The sequence below is a fragment of the Podarcis cretensis genome (genome assembly GCF_951804945.1).
Source record: "Podarcis cretensis genome assembly, chromosome: 6".
Taxonomy (NCBI): Eukaryota; Metazoa; Chordata; class Lepidosauria; order Squamata; family Lacertidae; genus Podarcis; species Podarcis cretensis.
The window spans coordinates 100711568-100738836 of record NC_137175.1 but is presented as its reverse complement, the minus strand read 5'-3'; the positions used below and the strand labels follow the sequence as shown (position 1 = coordinate 100738836).

General features: G+C 43.4%; 1 protein-coding gene across 2 annotated transcripts in view; it reads right to left on the bottom strand.

The window, feature by feature from the left end:
• The window catches only part of SUCO (SUN domain containing ossification factor), a 40078-nt gene that overhangs the window by 10803 nt on the left and 2006 nt on the right, over positions 1 to 27269 (bottom strand). The window contains exons 3-13 of one of the 2 annotated variants that reach the window (XM_079981186.1): positions 26510 to 26654; positions 24641 to 24752; positions 15161 to 15285; positions 13599 to 13666; positions 11738 to 11845; positions 11196 to 11301; positions 5023 to 5043; positions 4756 to 4811; positions 4296 to 4387; positions 2706 to 2771; positions 1388 to 1462 (exon numbers count right to left, since the gene is read on the bottom strand). In XM_079981186.1, coding sequence (XP_079837312.1) covers positions 1388 to 1462; positions 2706 to 2771; positions 4296 to 4387; positions 4756 to 4811; positions 5023 to 5043; positions 11196 to 11301; positions 11738 to 11845; positions 13599 to 13666; positions 15161 to 15285; positions 24641 to 24752; positions 26510 to 26654 — 974 coding nt within the window. The remainder of the gene's footprint in view (positions 1 to 1387; positions 1463 to 2705; positions 2772 to 4295; positions 4388 to 4755; positions 4812 to 5022; positions 5044 to 11195; positions 11302 to 11737; positions 11846 to 13598; positions 13667 to 15160; positions 15286 to 24640; positions 24753 to 26509; positions 26655 to 27269) is intronic. The other variant, XM_079981187.1, reaches the window with a different exon arrangement.

Below are 27269 nucleotides of genomic sequence, written 5' to 3'. Positions count from 1 at the left end.
TTGGCTGCTAGGTCAAACACTCCCTGTGAGCAAGGTCATAATGCAGAGATGCAGCATACGCTTTTATCATCTAATGGTCAGGGGCTCAATCCCAACATCTTCAGGCAGGTCTGGGATTGAAAGACTCTTCTCTGCAAACTCAGACAGCCACTGTTGGTTTGACCAGGCAATACTGAACTAGACAGCTAGCCCTGGAACAAATGGACCCAGCCGTAAACCTATGGAAAGAACAACATTTCTCAAACTCTGAGAAAACTGCATTTCCATGTAGAAGGCTGTTTTCAGCAGGCAACTCTTAAGAGTATACAGAGCCATTGCTGAGAAATGGAGTTTTGAGAGAGCATTCAGGGCAGTGTTCAGATCCCATGTAGAGAACTGGAGAACTATGGGGAGGACTGAGAAAAGCTGCTTGCCTTAGAAGTCTCCATCCATACAGATGTAGTTAGGCATTTCTCTAGCATCAGCCCGGACACTGAGGTCCAGCTCCGAGGCTCTTCTGGTGGTTCCCTCACTGCGAGAAGTGAGGTTACAGGGAACCAGGCAAAGGTTTTAGAAGACATCTGAAGGCAGCCCTGTATCAGGAAGTTTTTGATGTCTGACATCTTATTATGTTTTTATATGTGTTGGAAGCCACCCAGAGTGGCTGAGGCAACCCACTCAAGATGGGCAGTATATAAATATTAAATTGTTGTTGCTCCTGCTGCTGCTGCTGCTGCTGCTGCTGCTTCTGCTGCTATCATTATTTCATCCAGGTTAGGGTACTCCGGCACCCTAAACAAACCATGCTAAAACAAACCATGACAATTACAAACAAAATGGGACTGTGTAGTACTGAAAGGGTCTGCCTGCGAAACTGAAGCATAAGAAGCTCCTCTGCCTCTGCAACTGGCAGATTGGTAGCCCACTACTGGCAGAAGTTCTCATCAGCAGTGCACTAACAAGGGTCTTAGAGATGCCATCCAAGAGTGACATCTGATGAGGGGACGTAGGATTGCGCACACATTTCAGATTTTTTGGGAGGAGTCTGTTTAAGCAGCCACAGACCAGGCTCCCTGAGGGTGTCTCAAAAAAACGACACAACAACCCCACCCTGAGGAGACTCAGGTTGTGGGTAAGTAGATCAACCAATAAAATGGTGAATTGGCCATAGGAGGACACAGCACAGAAGGAAAGTGGTTTGCATGCTGCATAGATCTCTGGAAGGCTACTGCCATCCAGAGCCAGAACTGCTTAGCACAGCTACTGGTGCATCTACCAGTGGCTTAGATAACCGGGGGAAAGTCTTCACTATGGAGAAGTGGAAAGAAAATCCAGCTGGAGCCGGAAAAAACCAACCCCACATCTATTTAAAAAGGTCACTTCACTTTAACAAGTTGCAATAATTTACCTTGGTCAGTTGAGTCTTCTTCAGTTTTTGCTCCAAGTATATTAGCAGCAATATTCACCATATTCAAAATGGCATCTAAAAAAATAAAAGGATCAAATAGACAAATTTTAAAAATCACAAGAAAGCCTGCAGAAAACCAGTCTTTTCAAAGCTGCTCCTTCCCACATGTGTTTCACTGTCTGGTGTGCTGGTGCAGTTTCTGGGTAGCACATTATGCACACATAGCAAAAGTGCGCACCCCAAATGTCGTGCTGAGTCCCAAGTGTGGCCAAGGCTCAGTTCACCCAAGCACACCCTCCCCAGAGGTGGCTGAGCAACATCCGCCCTGCAGAGAAAAGTGCTGGGGGAAGTCCATGGATTTGCATTTAACAGCCCATGTCAAGCAAGATCACTCTTCAAACAAACCATTTGCCTGTGTTTCTCAGAACTGAGAAAGTAGTTATCTTTGGACTCAGCTATTCAGTGGTACCTCGAGTTAGAGATGCTTCAGGTTACAGACTCCGCTAACCCGGAAATAGTACCTCAGGTACTATTTTTGCTTCAGGATGAGAACAGAAATCGTGCTCCAGCGGCACAGCAGCAGTGGGAGGCCCCATTAGCTAAAGTAGTACCTTAGGTTAAGAACAGTTTCATGTTAAGAATGGACCTCCAGAACGAATTAAATTCTTAACCCGTGGTACCACTGCATTAGTAAAAATAAAACATTATAAATGCATTATAACACTGTGACACCAGATGGCGCTTTAGAGCTGAAATCGGAATGAAATTTTCCACTGTGAGCTTTAAAACGGTTTTTCCCAAGCATTTTCAGAGTGTTCTTAATAGCTGTGTAGATGCAGCCTTTGTTAGACAGCAGGAAACTATTGCTGCACTGAGTTCCAGAGAGTCAACCCAAACCAAAACTGAACCAAGTTGCTTGATTGGTCTTAGCCACTTGCCCCATTGTTAGTATCTGAGGGGAGGGGGAAGAGGAAGGAATTCTTCCATCTGCCCAAACAGATGGTCACACAAGCCCAGCTCTCAGCCTAAGGTGATCCAATTAGCTCCAAGGAACAAGTGGAGAAGTAGACCCAGGTCTCCCCAGCCCCAGACTAGCCACTACACAACGAGATAATGTGCAAGTGGAAATCACAGAAATCTTTACAAGCAATGCTGCTTCTGTTAGAGAAATTTCCAACTTTTCCATACAGCTGGCAAATGTCTGTCTCTGCCCTTTATGCATTTCAAGCTAAATTTCTGGACTCTTTCCTACACGGATTCTAAGAATGTGTAGCATACCTTAGCTCCCCCTCAAAAACACATCCCTGTAATTACTCACTTGTGGCAGAGCCAAGAAGATTTTTTGAAGATTTCTCTTCTCCTGCATTGTAGTCCAAAGGATAATCTGTTTACAATAGAAGAAAACACTTAATTGCAAATCACACACCTTTTTACCTCAAGAGCACTTCATAAAGTGACTAGAATAGATGGTGCTAAAATTTTTGTATGTCATCTTTCTATTAAAATACTCCCAAGACAAAATATTAACTTCTTCATGTCAAATCCAGGTCGAAAGCTCTCTGCCCCTTGAGAGCCCTTGGGGAGGAAGGCTGTGCCCTTGCCTCTTCTTAGCCCATCGCTGCCCCAGCAGGACTGATCTCTCTCCCCTGCCCTCTGCCACCCCAAGGAAAGGGGAAAGCCGCCTGCCATTGCAAAGGGAAACAGACAAAGGGGAAGCTGCTGCCTGACGCAGGAGCCCGTCCAGAGGTGTCCAGCTGAGGATGTCTCTCACTGCAATTTGTAAAATGAAGCCGCCACCCCCCCCACCCTCCCCAGTGCCTTGTGGGTCTCACCCTGACCTCATCAAGTTCCAGCTGAGACTCAAAAACTGCCCCTAGGTATGGCTTTTGCCATCATAGAGTTGTGGTGATGGGAAAATCTGCATTGGGCTAAACTGCCTTTTTAATGAAACTTATGGAGACAAGGTTCTAGACACAAGGAGGCATAGTTCTGTCAAAATATATTCCAGCCTCCTAGCCAAATTTTCATGTCTCCAGTCATCTTACTTGTGGGGGCAGAGGGAAAAACATGCAATCAGTATTCTGCCCAACTGACTGTGAAACTAAATCTCTTGCCTTACAATGCTATGAACAATGAATGCAAACATGATGAGGCTAACTTACAAGGCACAAGAGCCTTCTTTTTAATTTTGATAGAATTCTATTAATATTTAGTAAAACTGAAGCACTTTAACAAATCTAGCAATTTACAATCTTACTGCTCTGCCACTGTTTGCTGGACTTTGGGCCCCTTTGAAAAATGTTCCTGGATATGGGTCTTTTTAAAGGTGTAGACCTTTGAAGGGAAAGACCATGGCTCATGGAAGGATACCAAAAAAAAAATCAGGAATTGTAAGCCTAGGAAAGGTGAATCTGACAGAATCTGTGCAATTTGCACCATTTATTCTGCATAATTAATTCAATTTCTGCTGATCTTGCAAGAAATTAAAGGTTTTTGTAAGGCACTAAATCCCGTTCTCTGACTGCAGTCTTATTCAGCCACTTCTCTTACTGAAATTTCACCAGGTTTAGGAAATGTACTTTCTGGCCCTTATAGTTTGCAAAGGTCTGCTTAAAATTTGCTTCAATTAACCCCTCAGCCCGAGTTTTCACAGCTATAGTTTTATATAGTTTTAGATCAATATCACAATGATCTCACAGGTAATTGCAATATACAAAAAGCTCACCTCACCATTTCTAATCTTTCACCATGGCTGGTCTCTGTCAGGCTTCCTCCCTGCCCAACTTAGTTTCCTCAGTACTTCTTTTAGCCCCCTTGCCTGCCCAGCATTCTGGGTTCGCTTATTATTTAGAAATGATTAGCAAAAAAATCAAGCTAATCTTAAATTGTGACCAGTCTGCTTCCTTACCATAGTCTTCATCAAAAAGCTCTTGCCTTTCAGACTGGTACTGTGAATCAGCTATTTCTTCATATTCTTCAACCATGCTAGTTCCAAACACCCTGTAAAAAAACGTGTTTAATTAAAATGGAAACGGAGGCAGTTTTCATCTCCTCAGAGAGAGTTTGTCTAGCTGGCATCCTGTGTAAAACTGAGATGCATAGCAGATGAAAGCTCCCACTGCTTCAAGACTTCACATGTTTCACAACTTTATAGATAAAGCCAATTAGTTCTCAAGATATCTGTTACAGTGAGTGTTATCAAGTCTTTCTATATAAATGGCTTTTGCAAACACCAATGTGTTTTTGAAACTCAGTGGCTGGGGTTATTAGTTATTTGGGGAGTGGAGTGGGGGGGGGGCAGCACCAGAAAAATATGTTTCACGGTGACAGGAGACTAGAAGCATCTGCTCAATTTCATCAACTATTACCTTATAAGGCTTAAAGGACAAAAGTGTTCTGATCCAAAATGTGATACCAACTCCACCTAAAGAATAATAAAAAAGCATTTAATAATGAATGGCCTGCAGGTGCACCAAGTAACAGTTTTCATAACAAAATAGAAAAAGAATGCTTATATTAGCCATGTGGTAACAGAAAAGATCTTGCCCGACTCTAATTCTTGCCATGCATTAGTGTGCTGAGCCACAGAATACACCCGTGTTCTAGGCACCCAACGTTACGAAGAGGTTGCTAACCTTTAAGTACTTGATGAACATCTGAAGCAAGAGAAAAGGGGGAAAAGAAGTGTCAATAGACTGTATGCATGCCACAGGCAACAATATTAGCGACTTAAGGAATTACGGAACATGACCACTGTGTGTTACCCTTCCTTCCCTCTTTGCCTCCCGCCCCAAATAATCGCTATAAAGGATGCATTTGCAAGGGAAGGGAAGATGCACATTAATGTCTACAATAACATGCAGAGTAAAATTGCAGCTTCTTGTTATATGATCAAAACTTTGACATGCATAAAAATTACAGTACCGACTGTATACCAAGGAAAAAACACTGCTGTCAGATGTTTTCATTTGTTAACTGTGTAATATAAAATTAGTTTCCACTTCCTAAATCTGTTACTTTTGGATTTCTTCTAACTGCACTACAGCAGAAGAAATAAACCTACAGGTAGTTTTTGGAAGACAAATAAAAAAAAACCTAACGTTGCCTCTTGCAAATATCAGTTACTGATCTGCCAAAATATAATGGCTTCTCTATTTTAAGATATTAGGTTAGAACAGAGCTTTCCAAACTTGTCATCTTAGCGACACCCTTTTTAGAAATGCATTATTTCGTGACACATTAATTCAGTTTTACTAGCAAACCGGAAGTTAAACTAACCCCTTTCCAGTCCCGGGAGGACCACGGGGAGCAGTCACGGACTGCAGCTGACACACTAACGTGTTGCTACATAGTTTGCATAGCTCTGGCTTAGAAAATCAAACATAAATCACGTTACGTACAGTTCCATTAAGGTAGAAATTATGAATATGAATGAAGAAGCTTTGCAGTTTTATGTTTCATTCCTACCTTTGTGTATTTTTTAAAAAAATCTAACCAAGGTAGGAACACAGCACATACTATTTTACTTGGGGTGTTATATTTACTTTCTAAAAGGCTGGCTGTTCATGTTCAGGAATTGTTAAACTCCTATGTTTGCATGCAAATCCAAAGATTTTGTTTATGTTCCTATAATCTGTATTTTAATTCTCCTTATCTGATGTTTTGATGACTAGGAGTGGCCGAGATCACATAGCACTGGTCCTGAAGGATCTTCACTGGAAACACTGGTATGTTTCCGAGCACAATTCAAAGTGTTGGTGCTGACCTTTCAAGCCCTAAATGGCCTCGGTCCAGTATACCTGAAGGAGTGCCTCCACCCCCATCATTCAGCCTGGACACTGAGATCCAGCACCGAGGGCCTTCTGGCGGTTCCCTCACTGTGAGAAGCCAAGTTACAGGGAACCAGGCAGAGGGCCTTCTCGGTAGTGGCGCCCTCCCTGTGGAACACCCTCCCTTCAGATGTCAAGGAGATAAAGAATTACACAACTTCTGGAAGACATGTGAAGGCAGCCCTGTATAGGGAAGCTTTTTAAACCCTAGACTGGTTTTCTTATTTCAAATGATCCCAATTCTGGCGGCCTCAAAAAATGGCAACAAGAAATATCTATATGGGAGGGCAGGAGACCCAGGATTAAACATCAAATTTTAATAGATATAAAGGATAGAGGTGGCTTCGCCCTGCCCGATTTGAAGTTGTATTATGAGGCAGCCTGCCTCATGTGGATGAAGGATTGGTGCAATTTGAAAGATATGGCTATGCTGAACTTGGAGGAACATAGTCAAAACAAAATAAAAAAATTCCTTCCAGTAGCACCTTAAAGACCAACTAAGTTAGTTCTTGGTATGAGCTTTCGTGTGCATGCACACTTCTACCTATCTGTAATTGGAGGAACATAATAACTGTTGGGGTTGGCACGCTTATTTAATATATGGAAAGGCAAAAATACACAGAGATTTCTCAAATCATATCATAAGGACGTCACTTCTTACAGTTTGGGAGAAATATAAAGATCAGTTGGAGTTCAAAATCCCGTGGTGGGCCTCTCCAGTAGAGGCCACAGTGATGAAGAAAAAAAACATGTGGGAAAATTGGTCTACCTATAAAACACTTTTGAAAGAAGAAGAGGACCAACTGAAACTTAAGAGCTTTGAGGAATTAAGAGATGTCATTACAGATTGGTTCCAATATTATTAAATATTCAAAAGCTTTAAAGTAGATAAACAAAAAGGGTTTGCCAAGGAAACCTCGAGATTTGAATCTGACGTAATAAATTCAAAAAGTAAAAACGTCTCTAAAGCTTATCGCCGCCTCCTCGACTGGGAAGTCGAGGAGGAGGAAGTTACATCAGTCATGATAAAGTGGTCTCAAGACTTGGGGTATGTTATAACAATATCCCAATGAGAAAACCTGTGGAAGAATAGTTGGAAATTTACTATGTGATATGCCATAAAGGAAAACTTGTTAAAAATGCAACACCGGTGGTATTTAACTCAATGGAAATTAGCCAAAATATACTAAGGAGCCAAAAGTAATTGTTGGAGATGTGGAGACCAAACAGGCTCACTGTACCATATATGGTGGTAATGTAGCAAAATAAAGAAATATTGGGAGGAAATCCACTTTGAACTAGAAAAAATGTTAAGAATCTCATTTATTAGGAAACCAGAGGCATATCTGTTGGGTTGATTCAGATATTCCTAAAAAAATTAAAGACCTTTTTTGTATGCAACAGTGGCAGTGAGAGTTCTTATAGCTACAAGGTGGAAGAGCGACATAATTCCTTCTAGACAAGAGTGGATACAAAAATTGATTGAATATGCTGAATTAGATAGTCTATCTGAAAAAATAAAAAATAAACCGAGAATTGAATTTGTATCAAAGTGGGAGGCCTTCAGAACATATCTTAAACAAAATTATACCTTGTTAAAATCTGTAGCAGCTTTTGAGTGATCCCAGCAGTTTTCATTAATTGCTTATACAGTGGTGCCCCGCAAGACGAATGCCTCGCAAGACGGAAAACCCGCTAGACGAAAGGGTTTTCCATTTTGGAGGTGCTTCGCAAAACGAATTTCATATGGGCTTGCTTCACAAGACGAAAATGTCTTGCGAGTTCCTGCGGTTTTTTTTTCCCTTTTCCCTTTTTCTAAGCCGCTAAGCCGCTTATCTGCTTATCCGCTAAGCCGATAGGCCGCTAAAAGCCGCTAAAAGCGCTAATCCGCTTAGCAGTCAATGGGCTTGCTTCGCAAGACGAAAAAACCGCTAGACGAAGAGACTCGCGGAACGGATTAATTTCGTCTTGCAAGGCACCACTGTATAAACATTTATAAATTGTGAAAATATTAATATGAAAATAGTATTTTGATATGGCATTAAATTTATGTAAAAAGAATTAAGGAATAAATGGGAGGTCGGGTATAAATGATAATGAGATTTTTATTTTTATTGTAACATGAAATTGTTTAAATTTCATTTTCTTTCCTTTTCCCTCCCCTCTTAAGTTGTACCCCTTTTCAGTATTGTCTCCCCCCCCCCTATGTAATAAGCATGGAAATAAGCAGGGGGGGCGGGGAAGAATTACACAACTTTTAGAAGACATGTGAAGGCAGCCCTATACAGGGAAGCTTTTTAAGGTTTAATGTTTTACTGTGTTTTTATATATGCTGGAAGCTGCCCAAAGTGGCTGAGGCAACCCAGCCAGATGGGCGAGGTACAAATAATGAATTATTATTCTTATTATTAATAAATTTGGGCTCCAGTCCATCTTCTCACGTACAAAATCTCTGGTTGCGAACAAAATTCCCACAGATGTATGTACCTGGAAAACCAGCAGCTGCTTTCGCAGTATTTTATTTTTCACCTGATTTTTTAAGCCATGTTTTCCCCCCTTCCATGATTCCATTCACCTTTCGTAACCCTCTTTGTTTTCTCTTAGAAAAAAAAAGGAAGCTGAAGATTTTGAAAGGACAGTGACCTGAGATGGGGTTCCCTATGCATGAGAAGCAGACGGCTGACATTCTTCCCACGAAGCCCAACAGGTCCTGAAGCCGCTCTCTGCACCTGCATCCAAGCGCAACTATTCTTCTTTCTCCGCCATGTAGTGCCTTTACTGAGCACACAAAACACTTTCCCCCTTCACAACTATTTGCCCTACAACATCAGGTGCCCCTTTTGGCATATGGTGGTTCCATGCAAATGACCCCCACTACACAGATGAGGGGCAGCAGGAGCCGAATACTGGTGACTAGGCAGAAACTGGGACTGTCAGCGGAGGTTCCACAGGGGATGCTACAAAACATCCCCTGTGATGAGGATCTGAGGGGACAGGGCAACTCCTCAGGGTCTCAAACTGCATTGGAACAGCTGGCGCTGGCACAGAGGAGACGTGCATTTATCACACACGAAGCCCATCGCAAGGAAGCATCCTGCAAACAACAATTTGCCCTAAAGTCAGACAACCGGATGGCCTACAGCAGACATGTCCAACCTGTCAATCAGTATCAACCGGTCAATCGCAGGATGGATTTTGATTGATTGCACAACCATGCCTCGTCGCCTCCGCCCTCGCTCATGGCTGCCGGGCGCTCGGCCACGGCCAGAGCGACTCCACAGGCGGCATGGCGGTCAAGGCTCCACTTAGCCAGGCTTGCTCTGGCAGGTGCTGGGGCCACCTCCTCAAGCACCCCTCTCCGACTGCTGGCTCTGCCCAATGTCCAGCCAGCTGGCCAGTCCCAGAAAGGTGTGAGGCGTCTACGTCCGCCCCATGCAAGCCACAAGCAGAGAGGCGGGGGGGGGGGGCACACAGGCTGCAGCACTGCGGAGGGAGCCGCAGGAAGGGCGGTGCGCGGAGAGACGATGGTGCCCCTCCCCCCTCTCCCGGTGGTTCCCAGGGAAAGAAAACACCAGGTCCCCCGCCCCTCCGCTCTCCCTCCTAGTTCTGTGTGGACCTTTCCAGCTCCAGCCTAGCAGCATTTACTTGAAAGTAAGCCCCCCGCCCCACAGAGGAACCGGACATTTTGGGGCATGTAGGCCTCCCATGTGCGCCAAGGACCCTGGGGGGAGGCTGGTGGGGGGGGTAATAATATGTTACTATTTTCAGCATCATAATAGTAATTTATTATTTATACCCCGCCCATCTGGCTGGGTTTCCGCAGCCAAATATAATACAGGATGAGTCCTTTAAAAGAGGCCCCGTGGATACAGAGTACACATGTTCCACGGGGCCTCTTGTATGTTTAAGTTGAAGAATGACAATGGGAGAGCGTGGTAGATCATGGCCAGTTTTTGATACTGGATAGTAGATCACAGCCTACTTGAAGTTGGAGGTGCCTGACCTAAAGCATCCAGGAGATAATCTCTAGGGCTGTTTTTCCCCAACTTAAACTCTTGCACTTGAAACAAGCAAAGGTGTTTGCCAGTTCAGTTGTAGTCAGGAGTACAAACTTGAATAAAATACTGGAGGGCCCAGGTAAGACCCACCCTGCATAATGACGCGGCCACACATCCCATTTGAATGGCAAATCTACTTTGAAGTGACCCAGCCCCGTCAAATATTTTATTGGGGGGGGGGCAAAGCCCCCTTAGACCCTAGGAGTTGGCTCCTATGGTTGTACTCACTTTTAAAAGGAAAAACACCCGTTTTCCTTCCCCTTGAGGGGCAGCATTTAAGTTGCCCAGCAGTTCTATTTCATTCTCTATTTATTTCTACTTTTTAAAAATGGAATTGGACTGAACACAATAATGAGAGTTAGTGAAGAGCATATTCTGTCTTGAAACAAGGGCGGCCAACTTGTAGCTCATCTTTGGGGGTGGGGCACAACATGCTGGCTGGGGCTGATGGTAGTTAAGAGTACAACAACATCTGACGGGGCACCTACAAAGTGCCCTAGCAGTCTTCCTTGCTTGTTTTCACCTGCAGCTGCAGCTGCAAATGCGAAAGTGTAGAGAAGAGGCAGCAGCAGGGAGCATTCTCTCCTTGCCAACAGCACCGGCCAAGAGAGGACTTAAAGGAGGTCCTCCAGCTGTAGGTATCTGTCATGACTGTCCAAACTTGCAGTTGTCTAAGATTAGGTACTGAGAAGTATTGACATACACTTGTGATTCATACAGACTTGGTTGGATCCTCCTATGGCACTGCTGGCACGGAATCACAGAACTGTAAGGTTGGACTGGACAACAAAGGCCAAGCACTTTGAGGGTCTTTGCAATCAAGCAGTGTATACATCGCCATACACTCTGGCAGGTATGTGAAGTGGCATGACAACAATCAACGGAACAAGTGAGAAACTTGTAGTAACTGCAGAAACTTACCTTTACATATTTGGCATACATCTGTTCATCCAAAGGGAAGCTCTGGACATTTCTCTCATCTCTGGCATGGAAAGTGCCTAGCTTGACCCACTTATTTGTTGGATACCTAGAACACAACACCCACCAGAAAGATGTTACACACACAGTAACCTCTCAGAAACCAACGAATTCAGAACCTCCCTTATAATACACAAAAATCACTGTTACTGCAATGGGTATCACAAATACTCTATTGCAGGTACAAGGTTACGATGGACAACGCTTAAGCCACCTAGTGCAGATGATGAGTAAAGGATTTCAGTGGTAACCTCAGTACATTTTGGCTTTAAATGCTGGCCATTTTAAAGCTGTGGACTACCAAGACCATATTCTGCTTACCAATTTGCCCACCTGCCCACCCCCCGGCTGGCATGACAGACTGACAAATCAAATAGGTGTCCCAACGACTGGTAATGATGTGCCCATCCCAAATAATGAAACTTAAGCAGCTGTTGCAGTGAAAGAAAGAAACCTTACATTCACCTTCATATCCCGAGACATACCTGTCGCTGATAGACACCAGAAAATCCTTGGGAGTAGATGAGAATAACTCATGGTTGGCAATGTCCAGCTGCTTCACTTGAATTGGTTCACACAATTCAACGACAAACCTGGCAGGTGGGGAGAAAGTCCAGCTGAACTGAGTAGGTAGAATTCACCATGGAAACATGCTTCAAAGGGCCCTTCATGTGCATTTTCACATATTGTCAGGAACTCAGCGGGAGCGCAGGGAGGAGAGGAGATGGAGAGCGAGGGGGAGCAATCCGAGGGCAGCGTAGGAGAGGATGACAGCAGCCCAATAGATTCCGTGAGCCTCTCCAGCGAATTGGAAGATTCACAGAAGGGGGCGCCGATGGGCAGGGCAAGGGGGGACCCAAGGGGGACACCCCAGAAACAAGGGGCCAGCGGGGACTCCCAGAGCAGCAGTTGGAAATCAGGACCAGCTTCCCCACCAGAGCGTAGTGGGGGGGAGGAGTCCCAGGTATCAGAGCCCACATATTCACCACCAGCGAGAGAAGATGAGTCAGGGGTGGCCACGCCTCCATCGGAGAGCGAGGGAACGGTCAAGAGGAAAGTTGCAGGCTGGGCGCGCGCGCCAAGTTCAAAGGTACAGGCGAGCGGCACAGAAGGTAGCCCGGATAGGGAACCAGGTCCTAAAGCCCGCCGGAAGGAGGGGGAAGAATCATCAGGGTCAGCGTCAGAGGAGTCCAGAAAGGATGAAACCCTAGCGGGCAGGAGGGCCCAGAGGAGAAAGGAACTTAGGAAGAGGTGGAGCAAGGCGAGAGTCTTAAACTGGGGTGGAAGGGGCGGAGACTCAGACGGGACTTCGCCGGTCTAGGGTTGAGACGTAGAGCTGCGCGCTGCGGCTTTAAAATGGAAACTGAACCTCAATAAAGACTTTTGTACATAACTACAGCCTAGCGTTGGTCCTCTGTGAGCTGGGACCTAGAGGCAGCTCTGACACATATAGATAGCACCAGCAATCCGTAAAAGTCCCTTCCTGCTCAGGCAAGTGCTGAGTGAGGCACAGACTTTATGCAGAGTAGGGCTGCAGATTTCCTTCCATTTCTTTGATGAATTCCTAGCACAGTTTATTAGAAGTTTACATTTGAAAACCAAGTTGGAAATGGTTAATAATTCTGTGTAAGAATTTAGTTGATCTTTAGAAAACCAAAGGTGCATTATTACAGTGGGCAGACAAGCCTTCCTTAAGCCAATGTTCAATGTGCTTCACAGCCCAAGCCTAGCGAGGGGTCAATTTCCAGTCAGAGGCAGTTGGAAGTTAGTCAAATTAAAACCTTTTGAACCATTCTGAAGATAGGATTTTACATGCAGAAAATCAGGTTTTATTACGAATCCTGAATAAAAAACAAAGTATTGGGCGGGGGGTATAGATTTTCATGATGCTACAGGACTGCTTCTTAAAAGTTCTTGAAAAACTTTTGTAAGAAACATTCTTAGGAATAAAAATAGGTACTTCACTGGCCAAACTCCATGTTTTCCCTACATTTTGGATTTTGTTATGATTTTGTTTGATATGAAAATATTTGGACCTTAACAAAATTATTTACTTGCATATGGAAAAAAAAACTAGAAAGAAAAACCATGAAGCTGTGCAATTAATATATTTAAAAGTCAAAGCCATTTTATATCTTTAATAATTATTTCTTATGTATAACTTCCCTCTGATGAAACCAGTATCTTCTTTGAAAATGCTTTATAAATTGTTGCAATAACTTGATGCAATCACATTTCACACGAGGCTAGTAGCATACAATGCTTGGCTATCAAGGCCTGCCAGAAACTGTAGACAATTCAGTGGCATAACAGATATTTATTTCACTTAGCTGTATAACTACTTACCAGATTTTAGTACTGCATGGATTCAGCATGTAGAGATCCATATTCTCCATTAGTATTGCTGATGTACTCTATAAAGAAGGAAAATAACACTTCATTAAGTGTTAATAACACTTAAAAGAATCCTGGCCTCTTTTTTACTGCTAGTACTTTTAGAAATCTCAACATGCCTTTGGTTTAATTTACAGTATTATTTGTGTGTCCCTTTTCAGTTAAAACACGGACAACAACCCTGAAGACAGGTCATGTTGTCTGAAAGTATTTAACTGCAACACAGCAATTTGGAAGGGACATAGCTCAACGGCAGGAGACCACCTTTTGTGTGCAGAAGGTCCCAGATTTGAAATACAGTATCTCCAGGTAAGGCCTGGAAAGACTTGTCTGAAACCCTAGAGAGCCACAGCCAGCAAGACAGATGGGACCAAGGCCTGATTCAACAGAGAAGGCATCTTCTTATGTTCGTAACACTGTGTTACTCTGCTAATCCTGGAGAAACAAGTGTTGGCTTTCTAAAGAAGTGTTAACAGAAATACTCAGGCACATTTTGAACAAGACAATTTATGCTCCAATATGAAGACCAAGATGATCAATAAACAGTGCAGGCATTAATTTGTGGAGAGCTAAGTTTAAAAAACATCTCATCCACAGATTCACAGCTAGATCTCTAAGGCTGGGTTAAATGACTTCCCATGCCCTTTTAAAATGTTTTTGTTTTGATTATGTTTTTTGTGGTTTTATATTGTGATTTTGTCTTGTGAACCGCCCTGAGACCTGTGGGTATAGGGTGGTATACATTAATAATAATAATAAAATAATAATAATAATAATAATAATAATAATAATAATAATAATAATACGTTACCTAGCCTGACAAGATTCTAGAGCACTTAAGGAGTGCTGCTTAAGTTATGTAAAAATTAGAGCTGAAGCTTCAGTTCATCAATGCTATCCTAAGAACCTTAGTCTCCCACTGAACTTTACTTCCCCAATACCAATTCATTGGTGGGGCCGTTTGGAGTGGGACTTTGAAGAGCCCCTTGCCATCTAGGCTGCCATAAAATGCTGGCGTCTTTTCTTTCTTTCTTGAGATGAAGTGCTATGGTACCTTAAAGATAAACAAGTTTATTCTAGCATAAATTTATGGAATAGAGTTGTTCTAGCTCATCTTTCTCCAACCTGTAGCCCTCCAGATGTTCTGGACTACAACTCCCAGCCCCCCTAAACCTTGGCCATACTGCCTGCAGCTGGTGGGAATTGTAGTCCAAAACGCCTGGAACTTCACCTTCATGGGCTGGCATGGCCACTTCTCGTTGGTGCCAACACTGCCCGTTGTCTCTTCAGCTCTTTCCCTCTCAAGGGGCCAGCTGACTGGCAGAAAGAGTTTTCCATCCAAGCCAGCAGCAGTGGGAATCCTCTCAGTGTATTCTCTGGGGAGAACTGAACCAAGAAGGCTCCAGCTTTGAAACAGTGTCACAAGAAACCAATTTATTTGTTATATTTAACTGACAAAGTCATCAATAGTATTGCCACGTCCACCAACATGGCCTTTGAGGTGGTATACTTACCTTTGCTTCTGGGTTAGCTGCCAGTATTTTGGCACCACACTCAACTGAAGCATAATTATTCCTATTTTTCTGGACCTTTTTTGTGAGATGCTGACCTCCATTGGAGGATGGGTGCATTGACTGACCTGCATACGAAAGGAAGCATACCAACGAATTAGAAAGATCACTATGCCGTTACTTCCAAGCTTCTAAGCTAGAGATTTATATACAAGGCAGCAGTATTTAATACTTACATGAAGTTAACAGTAGTATTTGTAATTGCTCAGATTTAGAATACACTGGTACCTCGGGATGCGAACGCGATCTGTTCCAGAGCCCCATTTGCATCCTGAACGAAACGTAAGACGCGAAAGCACGTCTGCGTGTGCCGCCGCTTCCACGCATGACGTCATTTTGACCGTCTGCGCATGCACGAGTGGCGAAACCCAGAAGTAATGTGCTCCGTTACTTCTTGGTCGCTGGAGTGCAACCCGAAAGCGCTCAACCTGAAGCATATTTATCTTGAGGTATGACTGTACTTGCATTTAACAAATAATCTGCCCTGCTCTTTAGCCAAAACAACCTGCTTCCAGAGCAGACTATATACCATTGTAAACAACACAGTCCCCTACCCTCAGGCTTACAATTTAAAAATATACATCACAATGGGGAAATGGATTGGGAGGAGTAACCAACAGATTATTATTATTTTTTTTAAATAATATTTATTAAAGATTTTCAAATATAACAAAAAAAAGAAAAAACATCCAAATTTAAGGCCTTATTTTCAATATCATCTTTCCAGGACTTCCCCCTCCCCACCCCCTCTTGTATTCCAATTCTTTCAAATAGATTCAACAAATTCTTACCCCAAATTTTAAAATTATTATCATTAACCCAATTTAAAAAATATTTTCCCATCCCCTAAAATCGACCTGTTCCCTTCCACGAGTTCCCCTCTTTAATATAAGATACAGATTAACATAAAAGAATTAAAAAAAGAATAAAATATAATTTAACACCCTTTGGATTCCAAATTTCCCTCCCCCCTTTCCCGGTTGCGTTCCCAATGTCCATCAAATCCACTGTCTCCTGGAGCTCCCACATCTGAACCATAATCTAAGCCATAATCCTTCACCAGTCCACTTTGCCGTCTTTTTAGTAATCTTTACCGTCTTTTAATCATCTTTAATTTCAAATGTCCAATCTTAGAAAGGGTCTATCTTCCAACTTTGTCCAGTTCTTGTTTTTCTTGTTGTTCTTGATGTTCTCTCTTCTCCTCTTTTTTTTTTCCCCCTGCTCTCCTGCACAAATGTTCTAATTCCAAAAAGCTTGTAATTCCTCTACAGAGGCTTTGTTATTCAGGAACAAAACATTACGTCAAGTCCCTTCCATTCTTCAATAGATAAATCTATTGTCTCCTTTAGTGTGTAGACCTCTGTAGACAAAATAGTGTTCCATTTCTGCAGTTTCCCAGGAGATAAAATGTCCGATTCAAACTCCATGCCAGCAATACTTGTAATAACCCACAGTCAAAGTAACTTATTATTCCTTGTTTTAAACAGTTTATATCCAATTTATAACAAATGTAACCAGCAAAGTCCTCGTAACAAAGTTCTTTTTTTGTTCTTCAGTTTTGGCAGCTCCTTTGACAGCTGTCAAAACCTCTATTTCTCCTCTCCAGGCACTCTCACGGATCGCTCCCGGGGCTTCCGGGGGGGGGGGGTTGTATTTTAATTCACATTCCACTCTTCTCCTCCAGCCCAGCTTATAATTTTCCATCGCGAAATTAATATCTTTATCAAAAGAAAAGGTTGCGCTCGATCTTAGTTGTCAGGTCCTTTGCTTTAGCTCCTCTACAACAGGGGGGAGGTTGACTTCCTTTTTATACCTCCCCCGCTCGCTCCGAATTTAAGAAAAAATTTATTCCCCTTTTTAATCCAAGTTCCAATTACTCACGGGTTGTTCTTTTAAGTCCAGATTTTCAATGGAAGAAGTCAGCGCTCTCCGCCAAATGGCATGCGGCTTCGCTCGGCAGGGGAAGCGGAGGACTCACAGCACCACCCCCCCCGTCACCCGCTCCGCAGCCTTTAAAAAGGCTCCTTCGCGTGGTCGGGGGGGCGCAAACGGTGCCAGCCGAGTCACCATGCCCATGGGTTTCAGCGCCCATGGTTTTTGAGGGTCCCCGCGTCGCCGGCACGGTAGAACCCAGCCCCTGCCGAGCAGACTCCCTCCGGAGCTCGGAGGGAGTCCGCCATTCGGCGATGGCGCCAACCCGGAAGTCAACCAACAGATTAATTTAATAACCTGCTGAGCTAGAAAGGTTTAAGGATGAGGAATCCAAAGCTACTGGTCTCTTGGCTGATAAGCGCAGCCGTGCATCCCTTCTCTCCCCAAATGTAAAAGTAATCATTTTTCTTACACAAGTGGAGATGCAGAAAAAAAAATCATTAAGATGTGGTAAAGGTAAAGGTAAAGGTACCCCTGCCCGTACGGGCCAGTCTTGACAGACTCTGGGGTTGTGCGCCCATCTCACTTAAGAGGCCAGGGGCCAGCGCTGTCCGGAGACACTTCCGGGTCACGTGGCCAGCGTGACATCGCTGCTCTGGCGAGCCAGAGCCGCACACGGAAATGCCGTTTACCTTCCCGCTGGTAAGCGGTCCCTATTTATCTACTTGCACCCGGAGGTGCTTTCGAACTGCTAGGTTGGCAGGCGCTGGGACCGAGCAGCGGGAGCGCACCCCGCCGCAGGGATTCGAACCGCCGACCTTTCGATCGGCAAGTCCTAGGCGCTGAGGCTTTAACGCACAGCGCCACCTGCGTCCCAAGATGTGGTAGCCCAATGCAAAAATCCTGAGAATCCATGTGGCTCTGTGCTTTGTAACCACATTTTTGAGCCACTGTGGCCCCAGGCAACAGTGGGTGCGTGATTTTTTTGGTGCAGGCTGTAGCCATGGACATGCTATGTGATCTGATGGTGAATTTGGGGTGACCCAATGCAAAAATCCTGAGCATCCATGTGGACCTGTGCTTTGTAACCACGTTTTAAGTGGGGAGGGAATGAAAATCACTGAAGGGACAAGGAGCACACATGGGGTGTGTGGAGAAGGAGGCTGCTAACAATGCAGGAGAGGGGTTTAAGGGTAGGGAAGGAAAAACACTGAAGGAACAGAGTTCCCCCTCTTCATGCTGTTGAAAAGCCAGTGAGCAGGCAGACACGCTGCACAGCTCTTGCTTTAAAGAGAGCTGAGGAGAGTGTCAGCAGCTGTTGCCGGCTTTCCAGGGAGCCCCTCGCCAAAAAGCCAGCAAGAGCGGCTTCTCCCACCTGCATTCGCTCCATAAGACGCACACACAGTTCCCTTTTAGGAGGAAAAAAGTGTGGTAAGTATTAGGAATCTCTTGGGACGCAAAAAATATTTTAATCACTCAAAATGTCTAGTAAGAAGAGGTGGCAAAGGGACATTTCCAGATTTGTCTGGCAGGGTAAAAAGCCCAGAATTAAATTCAAGATACTTACGGATGCGAAAGATAGAGGGGGGTTTGCCCTGCCAGATCTTAAACTATATTATGAATCAGCAGCTTTTTGCTGGTTGAAGGAATGGCTACTTCTTGAGAACACAGACATTTTGGATCTAGAAGGTTATGATAATGCATTCGGGTGGCATGCATACCTGTGGTACGGTAAGGTTAAAGTACATAAGGCATTTAAAAACCATATTGTCAGAAAAGCATTGTTTAAGGTTTGGATTAAGTATAAAGACTTTTTGGAGAACAAGACCCCAAGGTGGCTTTCACCTATGGAAGCAAAGGCTCTGAAAAAACTTAATATGGAGACTAATTGGCCAAAATATTGGGAAATCTTGGAACAGGAGGGTGATAAATTGAAATTGCAGAGTTATGAGAAAATTAAACATAAGGTGCGAGATTAGTTACACTATTTTCAAGTAAGAGAGGCCTATAATTTGGATAGGAAAATTGGCTTCCAGGTGGAAAAATCAAAATTAGAAACAGAATTGTTAGAACCCAAGGCTAAGATACTATCAAGAATGTATAACTTGCTGTTGAAATGGAATACTGAGGATGAAACGGTAAAATCTGCTATGATAAAATGGGCACAAGATGTTGGACACGACATTATGTTTGCTGACTGGGAACAGTTGTGGACCACCGGGGTTAAATTTACGGCATGTAATGCTTTAAGAGAGAATATTATGAAAATGATATACAGGTGGTACATGACCCCAGTTAAGCTTGCAAAAATCTATCATTTGCCCAACAATAAATGCTGGAAATGTAAAGAAATGGAAGGTACATTCTTTCACCTTTGGTGGACGTGCCCAAGGATTAAAGCTTTCTGGGAGATGATATATAATGAACTGAAAAAGGTATTTAAATATACTTTCCTGAAGAAACTAGAGGCCTTTCTCCTGGGCATGGTCGGCCAATTGGTGTCAAAGAAGGATAGAACTTTCTTAATGTATGCTACAGCAGCAGCAAGAATACTCATCGCAAAGCATTGGAAGACTCAGGACTTACCCACCTTGGAAGAGTGGCAGATGCAAGTAGTGGACTATATGGAAATGGCAAAAATGACGGGCAGAATTCGAGATCAGGGAGAAGAGTTGGTGGAAGAGGATTGGAAGAAATTTAAAATCTATCTACAAAAACATTGTAAAATTTTTGAATGTTGATGACATTGAAATGAAAGGAAGAGGTTCTAGGAAAAAAGGTAAAATAAGAATATGAGAGAAGGGATAGATATCAGATAAAAATCAGGAACAAATAATGAAGGAATTTGCTAATTAATTCTAAACTGGAATACAAGAAAGGGGGGTGTGAGGAAGTCAAAGAAATAAGTTTATGGACGGTAAGAAATTAAAGAGAGGGGTTTTTATTTTTAACTTTTTGAATCTTTTTAGTGTTTTACTCTTTTTCTTTTTTCTTGTTTTTTCTCTGTTTTTCATACATGTTAATTGTTTGGTTCTTGTATTATGCTTGAATGTTTATTTGCTTGAGTGTTTATTTGTTCTGTGTTTTTTTTTTCATGTAATTTCTTTCTTGGATAAAACTTAATAAAATATTATATATATAAAAAAACAAAATGTCTAGTAAGAAGGAAGAAGGAAAGAAGGAAAAGTAATTCTTGTCTATTCCAAAGATTAAGGCATTTTAATCCTATACAGTTACCAGGAAGCAAGCTCCAATTAAACAGAGTGGTTCTTACTTCTGACTAAACAAAGAAGTACTCTGTAAATTTCATAAATATGGCAAATGGTATGCCTTAAGTGACTCCTTTTATGTTGTTGAAGCAGTAAATAAGTTTAGGTTTGATGTGTACATATATTTTTAACCCCTCCCCCCAAAAAACCAGGCAAAATTCTATGTTATACTTTCTCTTATAAATTTTACTAAAAAAACCAAATGCATTAACACGGGAAGCAGAATCCCTCTAAATCAAGACAGATAGGCTCACACAAATAATAAACCTACTGCCTTAGTTAAAGAACATAAATTCCTGGTCTATATATGAGTCAGGACGTGACAGAATGGATAGTACAACTTCGGACAATATATGGATAAACGTTTTCATTGCTTCCCTAGGTAGAAATGCTCCCACCAAGTTGGTGCTAGAAACTCAAACAGTGCTTTTTTTCTAAAAAAAAGTTTAGGGGTACAGTCATACCTTGGGCTGAAGTAGCTTCGGCGTGAGCGTTTTCGGGTTGCGCTCCGCGGCGACCCGGAAGTAACGGATCGCGTTACTTCCGGCTTTTGCCGCTTGCGCATATGCTCAAAATGACGTCACGCGCATGCATTTTATAGTTCAAATCGGGGGGAATAAATACAGTAAATTAACAAAAGTACAAATGTTTACAAAATGTTTAGGGGTATCTGTACCCCTGCATCCCCCAGAAAAAAGCATTGAACTCAGGTATGTAAGCTAGGTGCCAAACAACACACTGAAATCTACCGTATTTTTCCTTCTATAACACGCAGATTTTTTCTTCTAAAAAGGAAGGGGAAATGTCTGTGCGTGTTATTGAGCGAATGTGTGGTCCCTGGAGCCAAATGGCGCGAGGGGAGGCAAAAAAATTCAAATCACGTGTCTCCGAGAAGGGAAAGCTGAAAAGAGGAAGTGGCTGCTTTCCGGCATTCTGCCTCAGGGTCTTACTGCCCACCCACCTCTGTTTCCTTGCTGTGTTTGCTCAAACGGAACAAAGAGCAGGGAAAGCCCCTCCCCTCCAGGCAAGCAGAGGAGAAAACATGCAGGAGAGAGAGAGAGAGAGAGAGAGAGAGAGAGAGAGAGAGCGCACACGAGCTGGCTGGCTTGGGTGGGTAGGTGAGGGAAAACTTTTGCCTTCCTTTCCTCCCTCCCAGTTATACCCCTCTCCTGCATTCTTAGCCAGCTGCTTCTCTGCACACCCCTCTCGTGCTCCTTGTCCGTTCTGGGTTTTTCCTTCCCTCCCCACTTAAAATGTGGTTAAAAAGCATGGATCCACATGGATCCTCAGGATCTTTGCATTGGGTCAGCCCAAATTCACCATCAGATCACATAGCATGTCCATGGATACAGCCTGCCCCCCAAAAATCACGCACCCACTGTTGCCTGGGGCTGCAATGGTGCAAAAACGTGGTTAAAAAGCATGGATCTACATGGATCCTCAGGATCTTTGCATTAGGTCACCCCAAATACACCATCAGATCACATAGCATGTCCATGGCTACAGCCTGCCCCCCAAAAATCACGCACCCACTGTTGCCTGGGGCTGCAATGGTGCAAAAACGTGGTTAAAAAGCATGGATCCACATGGATCCTCAGGATCTTTGCATTGGGTCAGCCCAAATTCACCATCAGAGCACATAGCATGTCCATGGCTACAGCCTGCCCCCCCAAAATCACGCACCCACTGTTGCCTGGGGCTGCAATGGTGCAAAAACGTGGTTACAAAACATGGATCCACATGGATCCTCAGGATCTTTGCATTGGGTCAGCCCAAATTCACCATCAGAGCACATAGCATGTTCATGGCTACAGCCTGCCCCCCCAAAATCACGCACCCACTGTTGCCTGGGGCTGCAATGGTGCAAAAACGTGGTTACAAACCATGGATGCACAGGGATTCTCAGGATTTTTGCATTGGGTCACCCCAAATTCACCATCAGATCACATGTCTGTGGCCACAGCATGAAGCACAAAAATGATACATCCACTGTTTCATTCAGAATGTTTTTTCCCTTGTTTTCCTCCTCTAAAAACGATGTGCGTGTTATGGTCAGGTGCGTGTTATAGAGCGAAAAATATGGTAGGTTGTTGTCGCCACAACAGAATGTCTGTTCACCAGTGGGTTGGACTAAATGACCCTTGGGGTCCCTTCCAATGCTACAATTCTATGGTTTCAGCTACACTGCTTGACTGTGGCTTGCTCTTACAGCAATTCACTTGTCCCAGTAGGCTAGGAGAAACACACACAGTTGAAACTGAAATGGTTACAGTGGTACCTCGGGTTACATACGCTTCAGGTTACAGACTCCGCTAACCCAGAAATATTGCTTCAGGTTAAGAACTTTGCTTCAGGTTGAGAACAGAAATTGTGCTCTGGCGGCAGAGCAGCAGCAGGAGGCCCCACTAGCTAAAGTGGTGCTTCAGGTTAAGAACAGTTTCAGGTTAAGTACGGACCTCCAGAATGAATTACGTACTTAACCCGAGGTACCACTGTATTAACTATGGACTAAGACAGAGGTTTGCCAACTGTGATCGCCAACCTAGCGCCCAGAAATCTCCACATGGTCGCAGTTGGAGCCCTGCCAGTAGCAAAATGTGCATGGTTAATTTCAAACACTGCACCAAGTAGAAACTAGAAGATTAGGGAGATGAGTCAAGTGGGGTTTTAATCTCAAGCAGGTGTGCATATGAGAAAATTCACAGCAAAGTACAAAAGAGAACTAAGAATAGGTGATTCGATTACATGCACTAATGCTGGAATAGGGGATTGTGTCAAAGGCAGCATGGAGAAGGTGGGCTTGGGTCAGTGATTTGGAGAGGAAGAGAGGCAGCACCCCATGAGCCAAGGTGGCCGAGACGCAGCACAGGAGCATGGCTTGCACCTGGCCTGCACACCCCACCCAGTTCAGCCTGTCCCATTAGACAGCCACAGGCTGGCTCTGCAGCCCTTCCACATGGAAAGCCCAATTTTTGTAGGCCAGAATGTCCTAGTTTTATTCAACAAAGTAAATAACTAAAGGGGGTGCCCAAATTCTTATTTCTGATATCGCAAGGTGGGAAAATGAAACAAGGGTCCTTAAAAAACCAATTAGGGAACACCTCTGTCATATCAAAAATAAAAACTGGGCACCCTTTGGTTTGTTCTTTTACGGTACAAAATACTTAATCAGTTGCATTTAGACAATCATTTCAGCCCTTGCTAAATGGGAGATCTATCTAACAGAAACTGCTATGACTAAAGACTGTGTTGTAAAAACAGAGCACCCCTTACATCTCCCTTCTGTAGGGCTGGGATACTTATGATGTCTTAGTGAGCTGGTTATTATGCCAGCAGACCAAGGACACGGAAGGCAAGACCACAGTTCCAGGGGGGAACTGATCTCTGCACAGCTGATTACACTACAGCCGTATGTTTATCTAGATCAGGGGTTCTCTATCTTCCCATGGACTGAAAATTACTGGCCACCCCTGACCCCAGTCACAAAACGGTGGTGAAAAAGTTCCTTAGCTCAGTGTTCCTCAAGCTAAGTACAGGACCTGGCTCAGGAAACACTGTGGCTCAGCCTCTCCATTGGAGGCAGAATTTCCTGATCCAGAGTCTCTATGTGGAAAAGACTTTTTATAAATATATTTCCCCTCGCCATGCCTCTCAAAGTATTTTACCCACCTCCTGGCATTTCTTCTCCCATTCTCCTTTCACTTGCACCTTAATCCTCCACTCACCCACAACATGCCAGTTTCCTTCCTCCCTGGTCCTTTAACATTCACTTTTTCCTCCTCTCTTCCCCGCTTCACAATCTTTTATCTTGCTTTCTGATTTCCTTCCTCTCAAATCAGAGAGGCTTTCCTTTTCCTACTGCTTCCCAGCCACCTTCACTCAGCACACAAGGAGTGGATGGAGCTGGCACTGGTCCAGCCCAAGGGCTACAGCTGGGCTAGCAGGAAGAGGAGGCAGGTGAAGAGGCCCTGCGCAGGCTGGGACACTGCAGCCCATGGCCCCCAAGTGGTCTTGGCCCCCTGATTAAAACAGACCGATTAGAGAAACACAAGCGCTGCATCGCAAAAGGACATTTGTTAACAAAACTCGTGAATGAAACAAAAAATACAGTTATACATAAAACCAGAGTCTCTCCCCCTTTGGGAAGGGTTTTGAAAGTTTCTTTTTAAATAAAAAAGGGTCAGTGCTAAATACTTGATTTTTAAGGGGTAAGTCTGTTCAAAGTTTTCAAGAACAACCCAACAACCTCCCCCCCCCCCCCCAAAAAAACCCCTGAACTCACTCTTTTCTTTTTCCACTTCCATAACCTGCTTTTTCCATTCATCAAAAGTGGGAATATCTCCTGGATCCTTTGGGCTTATTACAGAAGTTGGGTCAATTTCTCCTACTTTTCTCTGCAAGGTTTTCAGATATTAACAAAAAACAACAAGACAGGCAATAAGGCAAGCAATCAAAACAGTGTAAGGCTTCAAGAACCAAACATTAAAAGGCAAGTTATGCCCAGCAGGCTGCATGGTAAGCTGACCATTCTATTGCATAGCAGTGCTTTTACAATTTTTCTTATTGTTATTTTGCAAAACATAGCTTGCGTTTGGGGGGAATGTGATGTGGAAAATGTGCTGGTTAGAGAAAGGAATGAAATGTGTGTCCTACTATACTTTTGAGACCTTAAGGTACTCAGTAGTACTCAGACTATCATGAAGGGAATAACCCAATCACTTACAAGGTTGCAGATACCAAAACAGAGAATCTAGTATAGCCTTCCCCAGCCCGTTGCCTTCTAGATGTTCTGGATTGCAAATCCTATCAGAACCAGCTGAGATGGTCAGAGCTTATGGGAGCTGTAATCCAAAACATTTAGAAAGCACCAGTTTGCTGAAAGCTACTACATATTTACAGTAAGAAAGGAGTGGAGTTTTATTCTTTTCGCAATGCCACTGATTTTTCGGATTTTTCCTTTAAAATCATAAAAAGGATAAGCCATAAACTCTCAATGTTTCAGAGTGAATTTCTGTAATGCCTGCATTGTTCATCTTCAACTGAGAAGAAATATGTTGATTTAACAATGGTTTTCTATGTTCACTCAAGTTCCAAAATGCTGGGAAACTACAGTTGTTAAGGACCAACCTTTTACAAATGTTTTATTTAGGTCGTTTTTTAAAAAATGGTATGGCATCCTATCTTGTGGTTAGTTTCAGTTTTGCCACCACTTTGCAGCTAGGTGACTGTCCAAGGCAGAGCAGTGGAGCCAAGTTCCAGATGGGTCTGTTGACTGGAACAGTCACACAAGAACCTGTCCATGCAACTGTGGCTCTTCCTGTAAACAACCAAATCTGGAAGGAGTCTGCCCTCCAGTTCCAAGGTAGGGATGAAGATGGAACAAACCAGCTGATTCCAACAAGCATTTCAAGTTTAGTGTCTGGGGTGGTGCATTTTATCTGCTGGTCTCGGCACTGTTTTTGCTGTAGTTACTGTATTTTGAATGTGCTTTCACATGTAAGCATGAGAGTAATGTTAAAATAAAATCAACAGTAAGGTAAAGGGACCCCTGACCATTAGGTCCAGTCGTGACCGACTCTGGGGTTGCAGTGCTCACTTCGCTTTATTGGCCGAGGGAGCCGGCGTACAGCTTCCGGGTCATGTGGCCAGCATGACGAAGCCGCTTCTGGTGAACCAAAGAAGAACACGGAAACGCCGTTTACCTTCCCGCCTAAGCGCTGCCTATTTATCTACTTGCACTTTGACGTGCTTTCAAACTGCTATGTTGGCAGGAGCAGGGACTGAGCAATGGGAGCTCACCCCGTCGAAGGGATTCGAACCGCTGACCTTCTGATCGGCAAGTCCTAGGCTCTGTGGTTTAACCCACAGCGCCACCTGCGTCCCATAAAATCAATAGTAGTGCTTGGCATTTTCCACATTTGAAATATGAGCATCATCTGCTAGTAGTCGAAAGTAAGCTGTAACAGAAGCAGCACGTTAAGTACCTGCCCATTTAAAGTAAGCACTGAGAACTAATACTGTAGAAAGTATAAAGCTGAGAAATGTCAAACCACAAAGGGAGCAAAATGTTCTTTGATATTTAGTGTGAGAGATAAACATTTACTTGAACCATTTGTATCCCTACAGGGTGTTTGAGGTTATTATCACCTACCTCCCCTCTTATGTTACCCGAAGCATTCAGTGCAGATTTTGGAGTGGTCTTTTGCTCAGTTGCAGGAACTTTGGGTTCGAATTCTGATTTAGTTATCTTTCCCTTCCCATGTGAAGATATATTTTCTATATGTTGACCTACAAGGCTGAAAATACAGCAACATCAGAAACACCTAACTCAAAATATTTTTACATATCAATACATGGAATATAGACAGCACAGAATTCTCACAGAGAACCAGTCAGTTGCTATTGAACTTGATAAAATAAGTGTTTTAGTGAAGAGCAGCAATATTCCAAGTATGGTCTCAACTGTGAAAAAAGTCTGTCCTCCAACACGGACAGGCAATGCAAGCCAGAGGAAACCTGCTTAGCCAAGGATGCTGGTAAAAACTTTTGCTTCTTTTTCAGCATCTTCTGTAAAGTGACACGTGGTCAGAAGTATTTCAAGTACAGGAATACTGCCCCTCATTAACCTTATTGAAGGGGCAGAAAAAGAAAATCAAACCTGCGAGGTCAGGCAATAAAAAGCTCTTCTGAGTGACTGACTTTGATTATCTAGAAATACATTGCTAGTCAAGGATAGTGTTAGATTATTTACTTGAGCATATACTGGGGGGGGTTGGTCTTTAAGAACTAGGTTTGTTTTTAGTTTTTATCTATTACTATCTGTTAGTCACAGGCCAGATTTAGGTTTGATGAGGCCCTCAGCTACTGAAGGTAATGGGGCCCTTTATATGTCCAGCTGTCCTTTGTCAACA